General features: G+C 30.2%; 1 protein-coding gene across 1 annotated transcript; it reads right to left on the bottom strand.

Moving 5' to 3' along the window:
- Positions 1-3,272: 3,272 nt before the first annotated feature.
- On the bottom strand, positions 3,273-4,896 carry LOC122588213 (cytochrome P450 Tp4149-like). Its single transcript, XM_043760338.1, has 2 exons — positions 4,054-4,896; positions 3,273-3,936 (listed from the first exon to the last, which is right to left on the bottom strand). The coding sequence occupies exons 1-2, from the start codon at positions 4,894-4,896 to the stop codon at positions 3,322-3,324; spliced, it is 1,458 nt and encodes a 485-aa protein (XP_043616273.1). The 3' UTR covers positions 3,273-3,321.
- Between the last annotated feature and the right edge of the window lie 9,252 nt (positions 4,897-14,148).

The raw sequence follows: 14,148 nt of genomic DNA, 5'->3' as shown, positions 1-14,148 counted from the left end.
ATGTTCATTTGAAAATTAAAATTTTTATAAAAACTAGAAAACTGGCAAAAACAAACTATGATAGGAATTTAATACAATGCGTTTTTATTGTATATTCTAAAAACACATTGTATTAAGTTTTAAATCACAGTATGTTTTTAATAGTGCTTTAAAATCAAAAAACTGTTCAATCACACTGTGATATGAACTTAGCATAATGTGTTTTCTAAATACATATTAAAAAACACATTGTGTTAAATTCAGATCACAGTGTGTTTTGGTCAGTTTTCTATTTTTTACGAAAATATTTAGTTTTCAAATGATCACAACTCTTTTAATTGGTGTTACGGGTTTGATAAATATGAGATACTGGTCAATGCAACTAAATTTAATCTTTCGAAAAAAAATTAACAAAAAAACTCATAAAGCTAATGAGAATTGTTTGTGCTATGAGTCACATTTAATTTTAGTTCCGCTACTGCTTAGTCATTGTCTAGTTTTGGCTAAATCTTGGCTTCGCCACTTGATCAACAAGCAGTAAATCCCTCAAAAAATATGAAGTGAGGCTACCTTTTATGGTGGAGGACCTGTGGCACGTGACACTACACTAGCTATGTAATGCCTCACACGGAATAGGCCCAGCGGGGCGGTGTGGATGTCGACCAGGGGCAACACGCCCTTTTTCTTGCCTTATACGGAATAGCCTAATTAGCTAGCGAGATGCTGGAGAGTTAGCTAGCTAGTTAAAGGGCCATATATGTAACATCATCAGACAGTAAGTTAGGTGATTAGAAGCCTTTCTAGTTAGGGGAAGGATTGGACAGCCTTCAAGTTTTTGCTATTACAGAGAAGCCAAATAAGAACAGTTTAGTTTGATCAGTTAGAGCATCAGGTATGGTTAAGCCATACAGAATCATGCAGAACGACACCTCATCTCCACATCACCTTTTACTATTTCATCAATTTTGGGCTGTTATGGATGCAGAACCACGCAGAACGCAGAACATCACTTTTTATATATCTTTATTTACCTATATAAATTATATTATATACTTTTATTAAAAACCTTTTACTCAATAATAAAAGTTACATGTAATAAAACTAAAATATATTAATAAACTAAAATATGCATTAATTTTTTTTCACAATAAATATAAAACGAATGCTAATATTTTTGTAAATATGATTGCCTAACACACTTATATATGAATTTATTTTGCTTAAATTACTACTAAGTTACTAATTTTTCTTTTTACAACTTCTTTTATTCAGCTAAATAATGTATCTTTTTATTATTATATGCACATATACATATTGAATGTTATTAATAAAAATTCTTTGTCTTCTCCACTTGTTCTACTACCTTATCTTCTCCAAAGAACAGCTGACCATCACAATTTTTTTAGTCAAACAATTTCTTCAAATTATAACTTGCAACTCCTAAACAATTTTGCTTCAAATAAAACCCACCTCTTTCATCTTTTTCTTTCGGTGCTTGGACACAACAATGCACGAACATCATCATCATCGGAAAACAATTAATCATCACGACCACCGGCGGATGTATACACATTGGTTAGTTTCATTCTAATATACATAGAGGTATATATATTAATATTAATATTATATTATATATACACACGTAAAAGTATTGTAAACCAAAAACAAAGACAAAAAGGGAGAAAGAGAAAGTGACGCCGAGCATCGGCTTTCAGATGCCGGACCACGAATCAAGGGTCGGCGCCGAAAGGGGCGGAATGGTGGCTGGTTCTTTGCCGACATGCCACATCACGTTCGGGGTCGGGGTAAACCCTCCCATACCTGATGCTCTTAGAATGCCTAAACACATCGTCACGTCCAGTCTAATAATATAATAATCCCTTTTGTTGGTTCAGGCTAATTAAAATGTCACTTCGACGTCATGAAATCTAAGAAAGGATTTGGTGTACGTAGACATGTAATTCTCTTTATAACTGACTAAGATCATTCACGGGGACGTGCACCCAAACTTTTTATGTAGGCACCATCGGCTTATTTCTTAAGCAAAATAATTTCCTCTGGATCAATTAATGACTGATCTTGTCCAGAAAGAATCTATCATTTTGACAGCATCGATCAATTCGATCTGGTCGAATGAGCCATGGATTTAATTAATTAGTAGCACCTCGGACTTTGTCTTTGTATGAAAAACTTAACTAGAAGGGCTCAAGGAATTAACCTGTAAGCGTATTCGATCAAGAATGTCCCATATGGGTTATGTCAAGATTGATTTGTGGGCGCGTAGCTCTAATTAAGCTTAGTAGATTGTATATAGGCTCTACTACTCGATCAAAATTCCAATAAAATATCCAATACCGGAATTTAATATATATATATAGGTTGTCATTCTAGTCTCAAGTGTCCGGGGACCAATCTAAAGAACACCTTTTGTCAGCTCAAATATTGTGTGTGTTGTGGGTTTTAGTTTGGCACGGACCCTTTTTTATGCTAATCTTCCTAACCTCCTGGCACAGACTATGGACCATGCAACCCGACTATCACTTGTAGTTTGACATATATGCACTATTACCCGTGGATTAACATTGGCTAAAATCGTAGGAATCGAAAAAAAAGGCTCGTACATAATATTTTCGGACGAATTTACCTATAGAAATTTTCGTCAATAATCTGATCGACACTGTAACTATTTTAATTTGTTAAATAAATTATTTAATTTAATATATAGTGACGGATTTCTGTCAGAAATATTAACAACTGAATTAGAGACGGATTTCTATGGGAATATAGAAAATTGTAAGCCGACTGTGGCTTGTTCACGGATGATCCGAAATTTAATTAGGGGAGGAAATGCTTGGGAATATGACATATGAAAAGTGACCTAGCTTGTATCAACAAATGTGTTTTAAGGTGTTATATTATATAATACTCAGATCATGTGAAATATATATGTTTAATGATTTACGGTTAAACAAAATATGGTGTGCAGATCATCTCGATCCCTTTCCTTGTTAACTTCTCTAGCTATTTGTTCAAGATCAAGAAGATGACATATATCACCTATATATATACAGTATACTAAAGAATCAGATAACAAAGAAAAGGCATATATATATATATAGCAAATCAACCAAAGCGCGCATATGTATAGACAGACATGATATAATACAACAACAACTTCGGAAGCAAATGATTAGTGCATGGTACAAAGTAATACAATCTCTAATCTGACACATACATGGTATGATATAATAGAACCACATAAGATCTCTTATTTCACACAAGCAGGTACAAACTGAAACATATAGAGGATAACAGAACACCATTCGTTTAGAATAACGACGGCTATGGTTTAGAATGTGGACCAGCAACAAGAAGTAAATGGTTCTTCCTATGAACAGTAAGCGCAATACGATCAGTCATGTCCAGATTCTCCCTTTTCTCTCCACCGGGGAGATTAAAATCGAACTTGTAAATCATGTTGGCGAGAACAAGCTCCATCAGGGTGTTGGCAAAATTAATACCCGGGCACCCTCTCCTTCCACCACCAAAAGGTATGAACTCATGATGATTTCCTTTGTAATCAAAATATGGACTATCCAAAAATCTCTCGGGTCTGAACTCCTTAGGATCCTTCCATATTTCATGATCTTGTCCTAGTGCCCATAAGTTAATAAATACTCTTGTTTTGGCTTTAATATCATATCCCATTATTTTGACATCTTGAGATGATGCTCTTACAACTAGAGGAGCTGGAGCGTGTAGTCGCATTGTCTCTTTGAACACAGCTTTAAGGTACTCGAGTTTTCCCAAATCCTCATCGCTGATTTGTGGTTTGCCTTGTGCTATAGTGTTCACCTCGTTTTGTAGCTTTTTCATTACTAGTGGGTTCTTGACTAACTCACTTAGTGCCCACTCTAGAGTTGTGAACATCGTATCAGCTACACCAGAAAACATGTCCTGAACAAAGATATTTACGGTAAATATCATATTAATACAAAACAAATAATACTCCATGCATATTCAAAAAGTCAAATAGAACTTTAATTAAGTTGGGACAGAGATAGTATTACGTACCAAAATGGTGGCTTTAATGGTATCTCTATCCATGTAAAAATTGCCACCCCCTTCTTCTTTTTGTTTTTCCAGCAGTGTGTCAATGAAGTATTTGGCTTGATCAACCATCACGCCATTCTGATGCATACGAGCGGATTCTTCTTTATTGCTATTCAAGCGTTCTTCAATTACGCCCTCGAGAAACTCATCGAATTCTTTGGCAACTTTTTGAGTTCTAACGTTTAAGCCTCGTATACGGTCTACCCATGCCAAGCAAGGTATATATTGCCCAACAGTAAATAAAACAACTAGCTTCTTAAAATCTTCAACCAATTTAAGGAACCTTTTATCGGTGTATTTTTTACCCAAGGTTACCCTACACACAACATTATTTACTACTGAAAGTAACAACTCTGTGAAATCGACTACTAAACCACAACTATCGCTAATATTGTCTATCATAATGGATATTTCCTCTTCTCTAACTTTTTGAAATGACTGAACTGTTTTATTACTAAGAAGATGTAACACAACAAGGCTTTTGAGCTGCCTCCAATACTCTCCATAATCAGCTAGTGCTAAATCCTTGCCATTGTATGACAATTTTTTTAAAATGCCTATTTCACCTCTATTTAAGAAAGCGAATTCATTTGTTTTCATTATTTCTCGGGCTGGTTCCATGGAGGAAACCACCAGCACCGGTACGCTACCTAGGTGTAAAAGCATAAGCGGGCCGTGTTTCTTGGCCAAATTCCATAAGGATCGATGATATGGAGCGTAAAGTTGGTGAAAGTTTCCGATAAACGGTAGCTTCCAAGGAGATGGTGGTACGTTTTTGTGCCTTCCTGAAGAAGACGAAAACATTTTGAGGTAAATTATTGGGAGCATTATTAGTATAAGTAACGAAGCAAGAAAAATATTCGAGAGAAACATTTTTGTTGTTATGATGTTTCAATCAAATTAATACGAAAGTCGCTAATTTGAGATGTCTATATGTTCTCTTATATACTCATTAAACAACTTGGTCAGCCAATGATTGAGTGCCACATTACATATACACTAAATAAAAGCTTATACAAAAGTATAAGTTGTTTATGCATGAAAATGTACAAGTCAGCTTTGCATACTATTTCTACAATAATAAAAAAAAAATCCATTTTCAACCCCAAATTTTTTTATTTTTTTACTCGTATTTTTTTTTACCCCTATCAAATTTTCATTTTTAATTTTCTCACCAAATTTTTTTCTCATGTGTCTACGACATATCTTTTACACATTTATGGTTTCACTCATAAAAATTTTTCTTTGGCTTTTACACGTTTATGGCTTCACCCCTGAGAATTTTTCTTTTGTTTTTCGCTTTTCGTTACACCCCGAAAATTACAACTTCATGATTTTCGCCCTAATTTTTTTTAACATTTTAGTTTTTGGTTGATTTTTTTGTTTTTATTGTTATATGTAATTTTCATTATTGTTTTGTTTTATGTTCGTGTAACATTTATAGCAATTTACATCACCATCACCTATAAATATTTACAAGTTCTTTATACAAAAAATGTACAACTTCATTATGTATACTATTCCTTTAATAGTAACTTTTATTTTCGCTTTTAACCCCAAAGTTTCTATCTTTTTATATTTACCCTTATCAAATCAAGTTTTCATTTTCATTTTTTTTGCGTCAAACTATTTTTTCCTCAAGTTTCTACCACATAACTCACACATTTACGACTTTAACCCCTGAAAAATTTTTATTTGGTATTTTACACATTTGCGGTTTCACTCCGTTAGAATTTTTCTTTGGTTTTTTTACTTTTCGTCTCACCCTAAAATTTACAATTTTACAATTCTCTAATTTTCATCATTGTTTTGTCTTACGTGTGTGTAGCGTTTATAGCAAGACACTATATTACATCACCGTCTTCAACATTTCATTATTTGCTTCAAAATAGTTATTATTTGATTTATGTTTTTTATCTGTTATTCTTATCGCTATTTTATGTTATTTTCATTATTGGTACATGTTTAGTTGACCTTTTTACGATAAAATTGGGTTCAAAGATTTAATTTAAATATATTTGTATTATGCTAATTTCGTATTTTGGTATCAACTTAGTCAATGAATTCTATAATTCAAAATAATTTTACAATTACTTTAATAAAAAGGTGTTTGATGTTTTATCAAAACTTAAATATCTACCTGTAAAGAATTACAAAACTTTGAGGCAAAGAATACTAAAAAGCTTAACGATATATAAGTATATAGTTTGTAAAAAAAAAGTGATTTTTGATGTTTAAAAACTAAGTTAGTGAATGTAATTAGTTTTTAAGTGAAACTAAATAAAACAAATTCGCTGAGAAGCATGAGGTATTATTCTAGTACTTTCCTTTTGTAAAATGTTAGAGGTTTGTAGGTTACTTATGGTGATTTTATTGGATTCTTTCTTCTTTTCTTATTTTTCAAAATTAAATTCTCAACTAAACTGGCATTATTTATCTATTTGGAACTCCATTTTTTAGGTAGCCACATATCACATCCCGTCAATCTAACTCCCTCATTAGAGACATCTCCACCTATGTATTGTCATTTTGCCTTTTTAATTAATATGCAACACCTCAATATCTCCTAACAACCTTTCGTTGGCAATAGCATTGGTTGAAAAATATCAATCCTTCTAATTTATCATCCTACAAATCCTCTTAATAATATGATTATGATACATGGTGCAATCAAATGATTAAATTATGAGAGATAATTGATAGATTACACTTAAAATTAAGTTAAGATATTAAGAAGATTATAAATTATTTTCCGCATCGGTTGATACATGTGCAATTTGTGTATCATATAAATATTCACTTTGGGCCTCTTTGGGGCCCCTCTTGTCTTTATCCTATAAACTTACAGACGCCTTTGGTAATACTTACATATGCCCATTGAGGATAATATGTATAACTAGTTGGTTCTGAGCCTCGTGTTGTGGGGCCATAATCTTCATGTTGATATAAACTCGAAGTAAGAGATCAAATAGGATGCAGCGTGACAAAATCTGAGCGGTAAAATGGTTAAGAAAACTAAAAATTAAAAACGATGCAAAAACAAAAATTCGAATGAAAGTTTCTAAGATATTAGTTCGAAACGAAAAAGAAAAAAAACGAAGGAAAAACCCAAGCGAGATGCATCGTGATAAAGTTTAAATTGATGAACAATGACATGGAAACCAAAAAGGAAAAAACTATGTAAGAAACAACAAAAACCTGGAAAAAAAACTCGAAGAGACTGAGTTGTGACAAAATTTAGGTGATAAAACAAGATGTAACCTGACATCATCTTCTCTTAATAGAGAAGAGACAATAATTTTCTATAGCAACTTCCTAAATCTTATCTTACCCGTTGTAAATCATTTGGTATTATTCTCTATAGCAACTCAGACAAATGGTGCAATGCATTACTTGTCGGTTTCCGGTCTAAATATTTCGTACCTATATGTTTTTCCATTTTCTATTTAATAAAAATCCATCTACCTCTTCTTATCTAGTTATCTCTTCTCTTCTATGGTATGTCACCTTAATTTTTCTTTGTTCTCTGAATTCCTCTCTGTCTCTTTACAGTTAATATATATATATATATATATATATATATTTGTAGTGTTTGTATCTATTCATATTTCATTTTGCTAAAATGACTTTGTATGAAACAACGACTCAAGGTTGTTTTATTTTTTGGTCTTCCTATTTGCATATACCTTCCTCATCACCATATATACCTATATGGTTTACTTAAGAGTTAAAACATTCATTTGCTTTACACAACATGTATACTTGAATTTTGTACACAAGGCTCTCGAAATGCAAATGTACTAAAAGATTTTGGTCTACTATTGATAGTACTTGTTTTTGCATTTTAGGTTATTCATTCGGGTGTACATTAAATCTATTTTGGGTGTGAAATTAGTTGATACGTATAGGGTAAAGATGGTGAAGTACCATATTTCTCCAATATAACAAAATCTCAATGTAAATATCACATATGCGTTTTTTTTTTTCTAAGGCATACTATTTTACCCATATTTAAACTTTCGAAAAAGCCTTTATTAATCCACTTACAAAAGTAACACCAAAAATGTTAACAATAGGACACCAATAACTCCGTTAGAAAGGTTACAGAGAATGGTACGTTAACCAAATGGAATCTTTCAAATGATGGAGGGAACTGAACGGAGTGGGTTTCCAATTGATTCACATTAGATATGATATGATAAGAGAAAATAATAATAGTAATAAAAAATACTTTTGTTCCCTTCTTTTAATTCAGCATCTCACCCATCCTTCTATTAATTTCCGGGTTTTTTTTTTTTTTTTTTTTTTTTTTTTTTTTTTTTTTTTTTTTTTTTTTTCAAATGTTTTAAAACGGGTTCTTTTTTACTACGTTTATCGTCATTGGCTTCAATTCGATCAATTGATCTGGTCAGTTTAATGAGTCCATTTTATTTTATAAATAAACCTATAAAAATAGGATAAAAATCCTTGAAGTTATCTAACCTTATAATTCACTAGATTAAACCCATGCGGTGAATGATGAATAATTATTATTATAAAAATTGTTAAAAAATAAATTATATATTTTTTAAATTTAAAGTATAAGACTACTATATCATATTATACAACAATGTATATAAATGTAAATTTTTTTATTAAATATAATTACATTATATTATAAATGAATAATTTTAATATTAATCAATAAATCTGTTTTTTTATTAATGTTTAAATTATGCAATCATGCATGTAACAACAAATTATATTAAGCAATAAAATGTATAAATTATATAAACATAAGTTCAACTTCAAATGCATAAATCATAAATAATTGAAAAGGTTAATTTGCAAGAAATATATAATTTATTGAATTTAAGTAAGAGATTGAATTTTATTTAATAACTAAAAGATAAAATAAAATATTTTAAATTTTAAAGGATGAAAAGAAAAAATTCACCGCACCATATTTAATTCAATGTTAAAATAATTTAATATAATCGATATGTAATTATTACTGTAAATAATAACTAAAACATGTACACAACTAAATTTAAAGTTTGAAAGTTTTTATTCCTTTTTAAATGATGTATTTGATTAAGTATTTTATTTAAATAATATCATAAAATACTTAAAAGAGAAAAAAAATTACAAACAAACAATCGATAATTTGATATAATCGATATGTAATTATTACTATGAATAATAACTAAAACATGTACACAACTAAATTTAAAGTTTGGAAGTTTTTATTCCTTTTTAAATAATGTATTTGATTAAGTATTTTATTTAAATAATATCATAAAATACTTAAAAGAGAAAAAAAATTACAAACAAACAAAAATTTTAGTTGACACGAAAAGACTTAAGCCACATTATCCCTAAATTACCCGCATTAAAAATAACATACTAAATAAACTAACTAAGAATACATATTAAATACAAAAAAGATTAAATAAATTAAAAGATTAAAAATCTATATGGGAAGAAATTTTTTTTAAAATATTTGAAAACTTACAACTAAACAAAAATCATACTTGTCATTTAGATATGTGTGTCACATAGGATTTTTCATATTCTCTTTTATTTGTATAGAGAGAAGTTGGATCATCTTACACCGTTGGATTAAAATTAATAATCAGAAACTTAATTATTTTATCTTTATTTTTTATTTTTAATTTAAAGGTTAAAATTACTTCAACTTTACCTATAAAATTGAAATAACTTTAGATAATCTTTATTCAAAAATTAAAAGTGGTTGTAAATATGCACTAAAATTATACACAACCTATAAAACAAGAGGCCATAACTTAAAAGAAACACACTAAAATTTAGAAGTCAAACAATATATTACAGTCTACTAAAAATTAATTAATAGCAATTACTAAGAATCTAACGAGAATAGAAATTTTACATTTCAAAACAATATTTAGAAATGTTACACAAACTATATGATCAAATCTAAATTATATATATATGTATATATATATTATATATATGTGAGTTAATAACTGATAATATAAAAAATTGATATAAAATTACGGCCATTTCTCGTTTTCTTAAAAGGTAAAATCGACTAGAACCATATGTGGGTTACCGTATCAACCCGATTCAACCGGAACCATAACAATTTTTGGGAAAGGGACAAACTCCAAAATATTAGTTGTCATTGGACTGGTCATCGACGAGTTCCATGTTGACCCGGTTCAATTAGCCAGGTTGATCAAGGTCTTAAAGCATTGGTTTTCTTTTAGCTTGTATGGAATGTAATATTTATATTAACATATCTAACAAATATTCTATATGCAAATTGTTATCGGGAGATGATCCCCTCAAGTTGTTTCTAATTAACTTGAGAGGTCAAGTTAAAATATCTTAATCATTATATTAATATCAATGATCAAGATCTCAACCATTAATTTAATCAAATGATCAAATTTTTTCTAAAATAACTAATCATGTTAAAGAACTTGAGAAATTAAATCCCTTCCCATCATTACTGATCACTATCTATCAACGTTCATTTTGTGGCAATTCTAACATTCATCCACATCAATGCTTGTCATTGGCTAAAGTTGTTTGTAAGTTGTCAAACAGGCCGGGTTGATGACTCAATGATATAGTCTTTTATTTTGGGGTATTCCATCAGGATTTGAGTCTTGGATTGTGTTAAAAGGTATAATCTTATTCTCAAAATTGTTCTTAGTATTTGGTTAAGATGTGCAGGACATGAAGATGAGTTGTAGATAGCAAGAAGAAGAAAGATGGAGGACTGTTTAAGAAGTATAAAGAGTTTGAAGCTGGAATTGGTTTATTGTATTTTTCAGGGACCAAAGCTGGACAATTGACATTCTCTTCTCCTTACTATATATAATCGCTATCAACCATTTAGGGTTGATAGACGAATATACATATTCTGCTTATATTGTTTTCTCTATTTTGATTCATTCAATTCATAAAAATTCTGTAATAATAATTAGAGTTTCTGTTGTTGATTGTAATAGAACATTCAACACTTTAGTTGAGTGATCTATACTTGAGTAGCAGGTATAGATTTTGATTGTGTTGATTCTTATTTCTGATCTAATATAATTAGATCTTGATTTGTATTCTTGAAAGAATATTTTTGGTATCAATTCAGTTTCTGTTCATGGTATCAGAGCCAGGTTGCAATTTAGATCATCGGTTTTAAATCGAATTAAAACTGTTTAATAATAATCTCTTCCGATTTAGGGTTTCATAATTTTTTGGGGGTTTTGGTTGAGATCTGGTTTTTTAAGAACGACGTATGATCCTTTGATCACCGTTTGAATTATTAGATCTAATTGTGTAAGAAAACTCTAATTTTATTGACTAAGTGAATCAATAAGGAGTTAGGGTTTTCTGATTTACGATCTGGTGTTTTCGCTGCAGAGATTCAAAAGATTAATCAAATCCTGCTAAAATTATTGACTAAGTGAATCAATAATTTAGTAGGGTTCCATCTTCGCTTCAGCCGATAGCACTGTTTGCGATTTCTTTCCCTTTTCTCTTTTATTTTTAAAATAAACTAAAAGTTTTTTTTTTTTTTATCTTATTCTCATTCAAAACAATTTTGTTAAACTTGACCTACCTTCGTGAAAGGCAAGGAATCCTGTCCCTGACATTATTGCGAGATAAGATCTATTTTCAAAATATATATATTTTTTTTGTTTTTTTTGTTTATTCTTGTTTGAAGTGATTAATTGAGATTAACTTGCTTATTGTGTGCTTGTCTGCTACTGTTAATTGAGATTAACTGTATTCTTTGCTATTTGTTTACAATGGATGATGATAATGTGAATTATTCTAGTTATCAATATGAAACTGAGTCTAATATGAGTGATAACAATGTGACTTTAATTAGTAAACTTGATCTTGGTAGTCCTTTACATTTGCATCCTAATGATTCAAGTACTTTGTCTATTGTGTCTATTAAACTAAAAGGTACTGAGAATTATAAAGTATGGAGTTGTGCTATGATTTTAGCTTTAGAAGCAAAAAATAAAATTGGATTTATTGATGGAACATGTAGGAGGTCTAATACTGATGAAGTTCTTGGTAGACAATGGGATAGATGTAATGCTGTTGTGATTTCTTGGATTCTTAATTCTATTGCTGAAGAATTATATCTTGGTCAGATTTTTTCTAGAAAAGCATCTTTAATCTGGAAAGAACTTAAAGAAACTTATGATAAAGTAGATGGTTCTGTCACATTTAATCTTCATCATAAAATTAATTCTATGTGTCAGAATGGTATGCCTATTGCTGATTATTATCATAAGTTGAATGCATTATGGAAACAGTTTGATGCTCTTGTTCAATTGCCTAGATGTACTTGTCATGCTGCTGCAGATTTTTCTAAGTATAACCAGTTGATAAAATTGATGCAATTCTTAATGGGTCTTGATGATGTGTATATGCCTATTAGAAGCAATATTTTGACCAAAGAGCCCTTGCCAGATGTGAAAACTGCTTATTCTTTAATTTCTAGAGAAGAGTCACATAGAGGAATTGTGTCTAATGGTTCTATGCAAAAATCTCAGTCTTCTGCTTTTAATTCTAGAATTGTTAACAAAGATTTCAGTTCAAGGTTTAGCAATGTTAATAACAATTCTCAAAAAAATCCAAGGTTTGGCAATAGTCAGAATTTTCAAAAAAATCAAAATCAGTCTACTATTGTTTGTAAACACTGTGGATTTAATGGACATACAAAAGAAAGATGTTTCAAAATTATAGGTTATCCTAATGACTTTGGAAAGAAAAAGAATTTTAATAATCAATTTTCACAAAAGAAAAGTTCTAACAGCAGTTTTACCACATCTCAAGGAACTGTTAATTCTTCTGTGAGTTTTACTGATGAGCAACTTGCTAAAATTGTGAATTTGATTAAGGAAAATACTGTTCAAGATGGAGCTGCTAGCTCAAATATGGCAGATGTGTTTATGAATCATAGTAGAGTGTTTAATGAAAATTTTGATAGATTTTTTTGTGCTAATAAGAGTGCTAATAAGAGTTTACTTATTAAAACACTAATTGAGTGGATTGTTGATTCTGGTACAAATCATCATATTACTTTTACTGATAAAAATATGACTGATGTTGTAGATATTTCAAACTTAAAAATCAAAGTTGGTCATCCTAATGGAACTGTTGCATACATTCAGAAAATAGGAAATTTAAAATTAACTAGTTTTTTAACCTTGTATGATGTTCTTGTTGTTCTTGAATATTGTGTGAGTCTGCTTTCAGTTCATAAAGTTGCTAGAGATAGCAAAATGCTTATCTTGTTTGATGATATTAAGTGTTATGTTATGCATCAGGCTTTGAATGCAAAGATGATTTTAGGGACTGGTAGACAATCTGGAGGATTGTATTATATAAAAAATGATTTGGAAGGTAATCAAAGTGTTTATACTTGTAATGTGACTAAATCTGTCTGACATGCTAGACTAGGACATCTTGCTGATATTGTGTTGCAAAAACTACATACTGAATTACATTTTAAAGAAGAAAAGATAAAAGTGTGTGATATATGTCATCAAGCTAAACAAACAAGAAATCCTTTTCCACTAAGTGATCATAAAACAACTGAATTAGGTCAATTAATTCATCTTGATGTTTGGGGTCCATATAGAGTTACAAGCAGAGGAGGTTTTAGATATATTCTTACTATAGTGGATGATTATACAAGGGTTGTTTGGGTATATTTATTAAGAGGTAAAGATGAAGTTCTTGATAATTTATTTGTTTTTCACAATTTGTTAAAAAATCAGTTTCAAAAGACTATTAAAACCTTGAGAACAGATAATGGAACTGAGTTTATTAACAATAATTTTGCTAAATTTGTTGAAACAAATGGAATTGTTCATCAAACATCTTGTGTGTACAGTCCTCAACAAAATAGGATTGTTGAAAGAAAGCATAGACATCTTCTTAATGTTGCTAGGTCTTTGATGTTTCAAAGTGGTATCCCACTTAATCTATGAACTGAATGTGTTCTGACTGCTACTTATCTTATTAACAGATTGCCTTCATCTGTGCTGTTAGGAAAGTCACCTT

This window comes from Erigeron canadensis, chromosome 2, assembly GCF_010389155.1.
Source record: "Erigeron canadensis isolate Cc75 chromosome 2, C_canadensis_v1, whole genome shotgun sequence".
Taxonomy (NCBI): domain Eukaryota; kingdom Viridiplantae; phylum Streptophyta; class Magnoliopsida; order Asterales; family Asteraceae; genus Erigeron; species Erigeron canadensis.
Note: the sequence above shows the minus strand (reverse complement) of the source record. Positions and strands in the feature narration are given on the sequence as shown.

Excerpts from the sequence above, each read along its gene's own strand:
- LOC122588213 (XM_043760338.1), bottom strand. The coding sequence starts at position 4,896 with ATGTTTTCGTCTTCTTCAGGAAGGCACAAAAACGTACCACCATCTCCT. Across the intron at positions 3,937-4,053 it reads CCATTAAAGCCACCATTTTG|GACATGTTTTCTGGTGTAGC; the intron begins GTACGTAATACT and ends ATCTTTGTTCAG.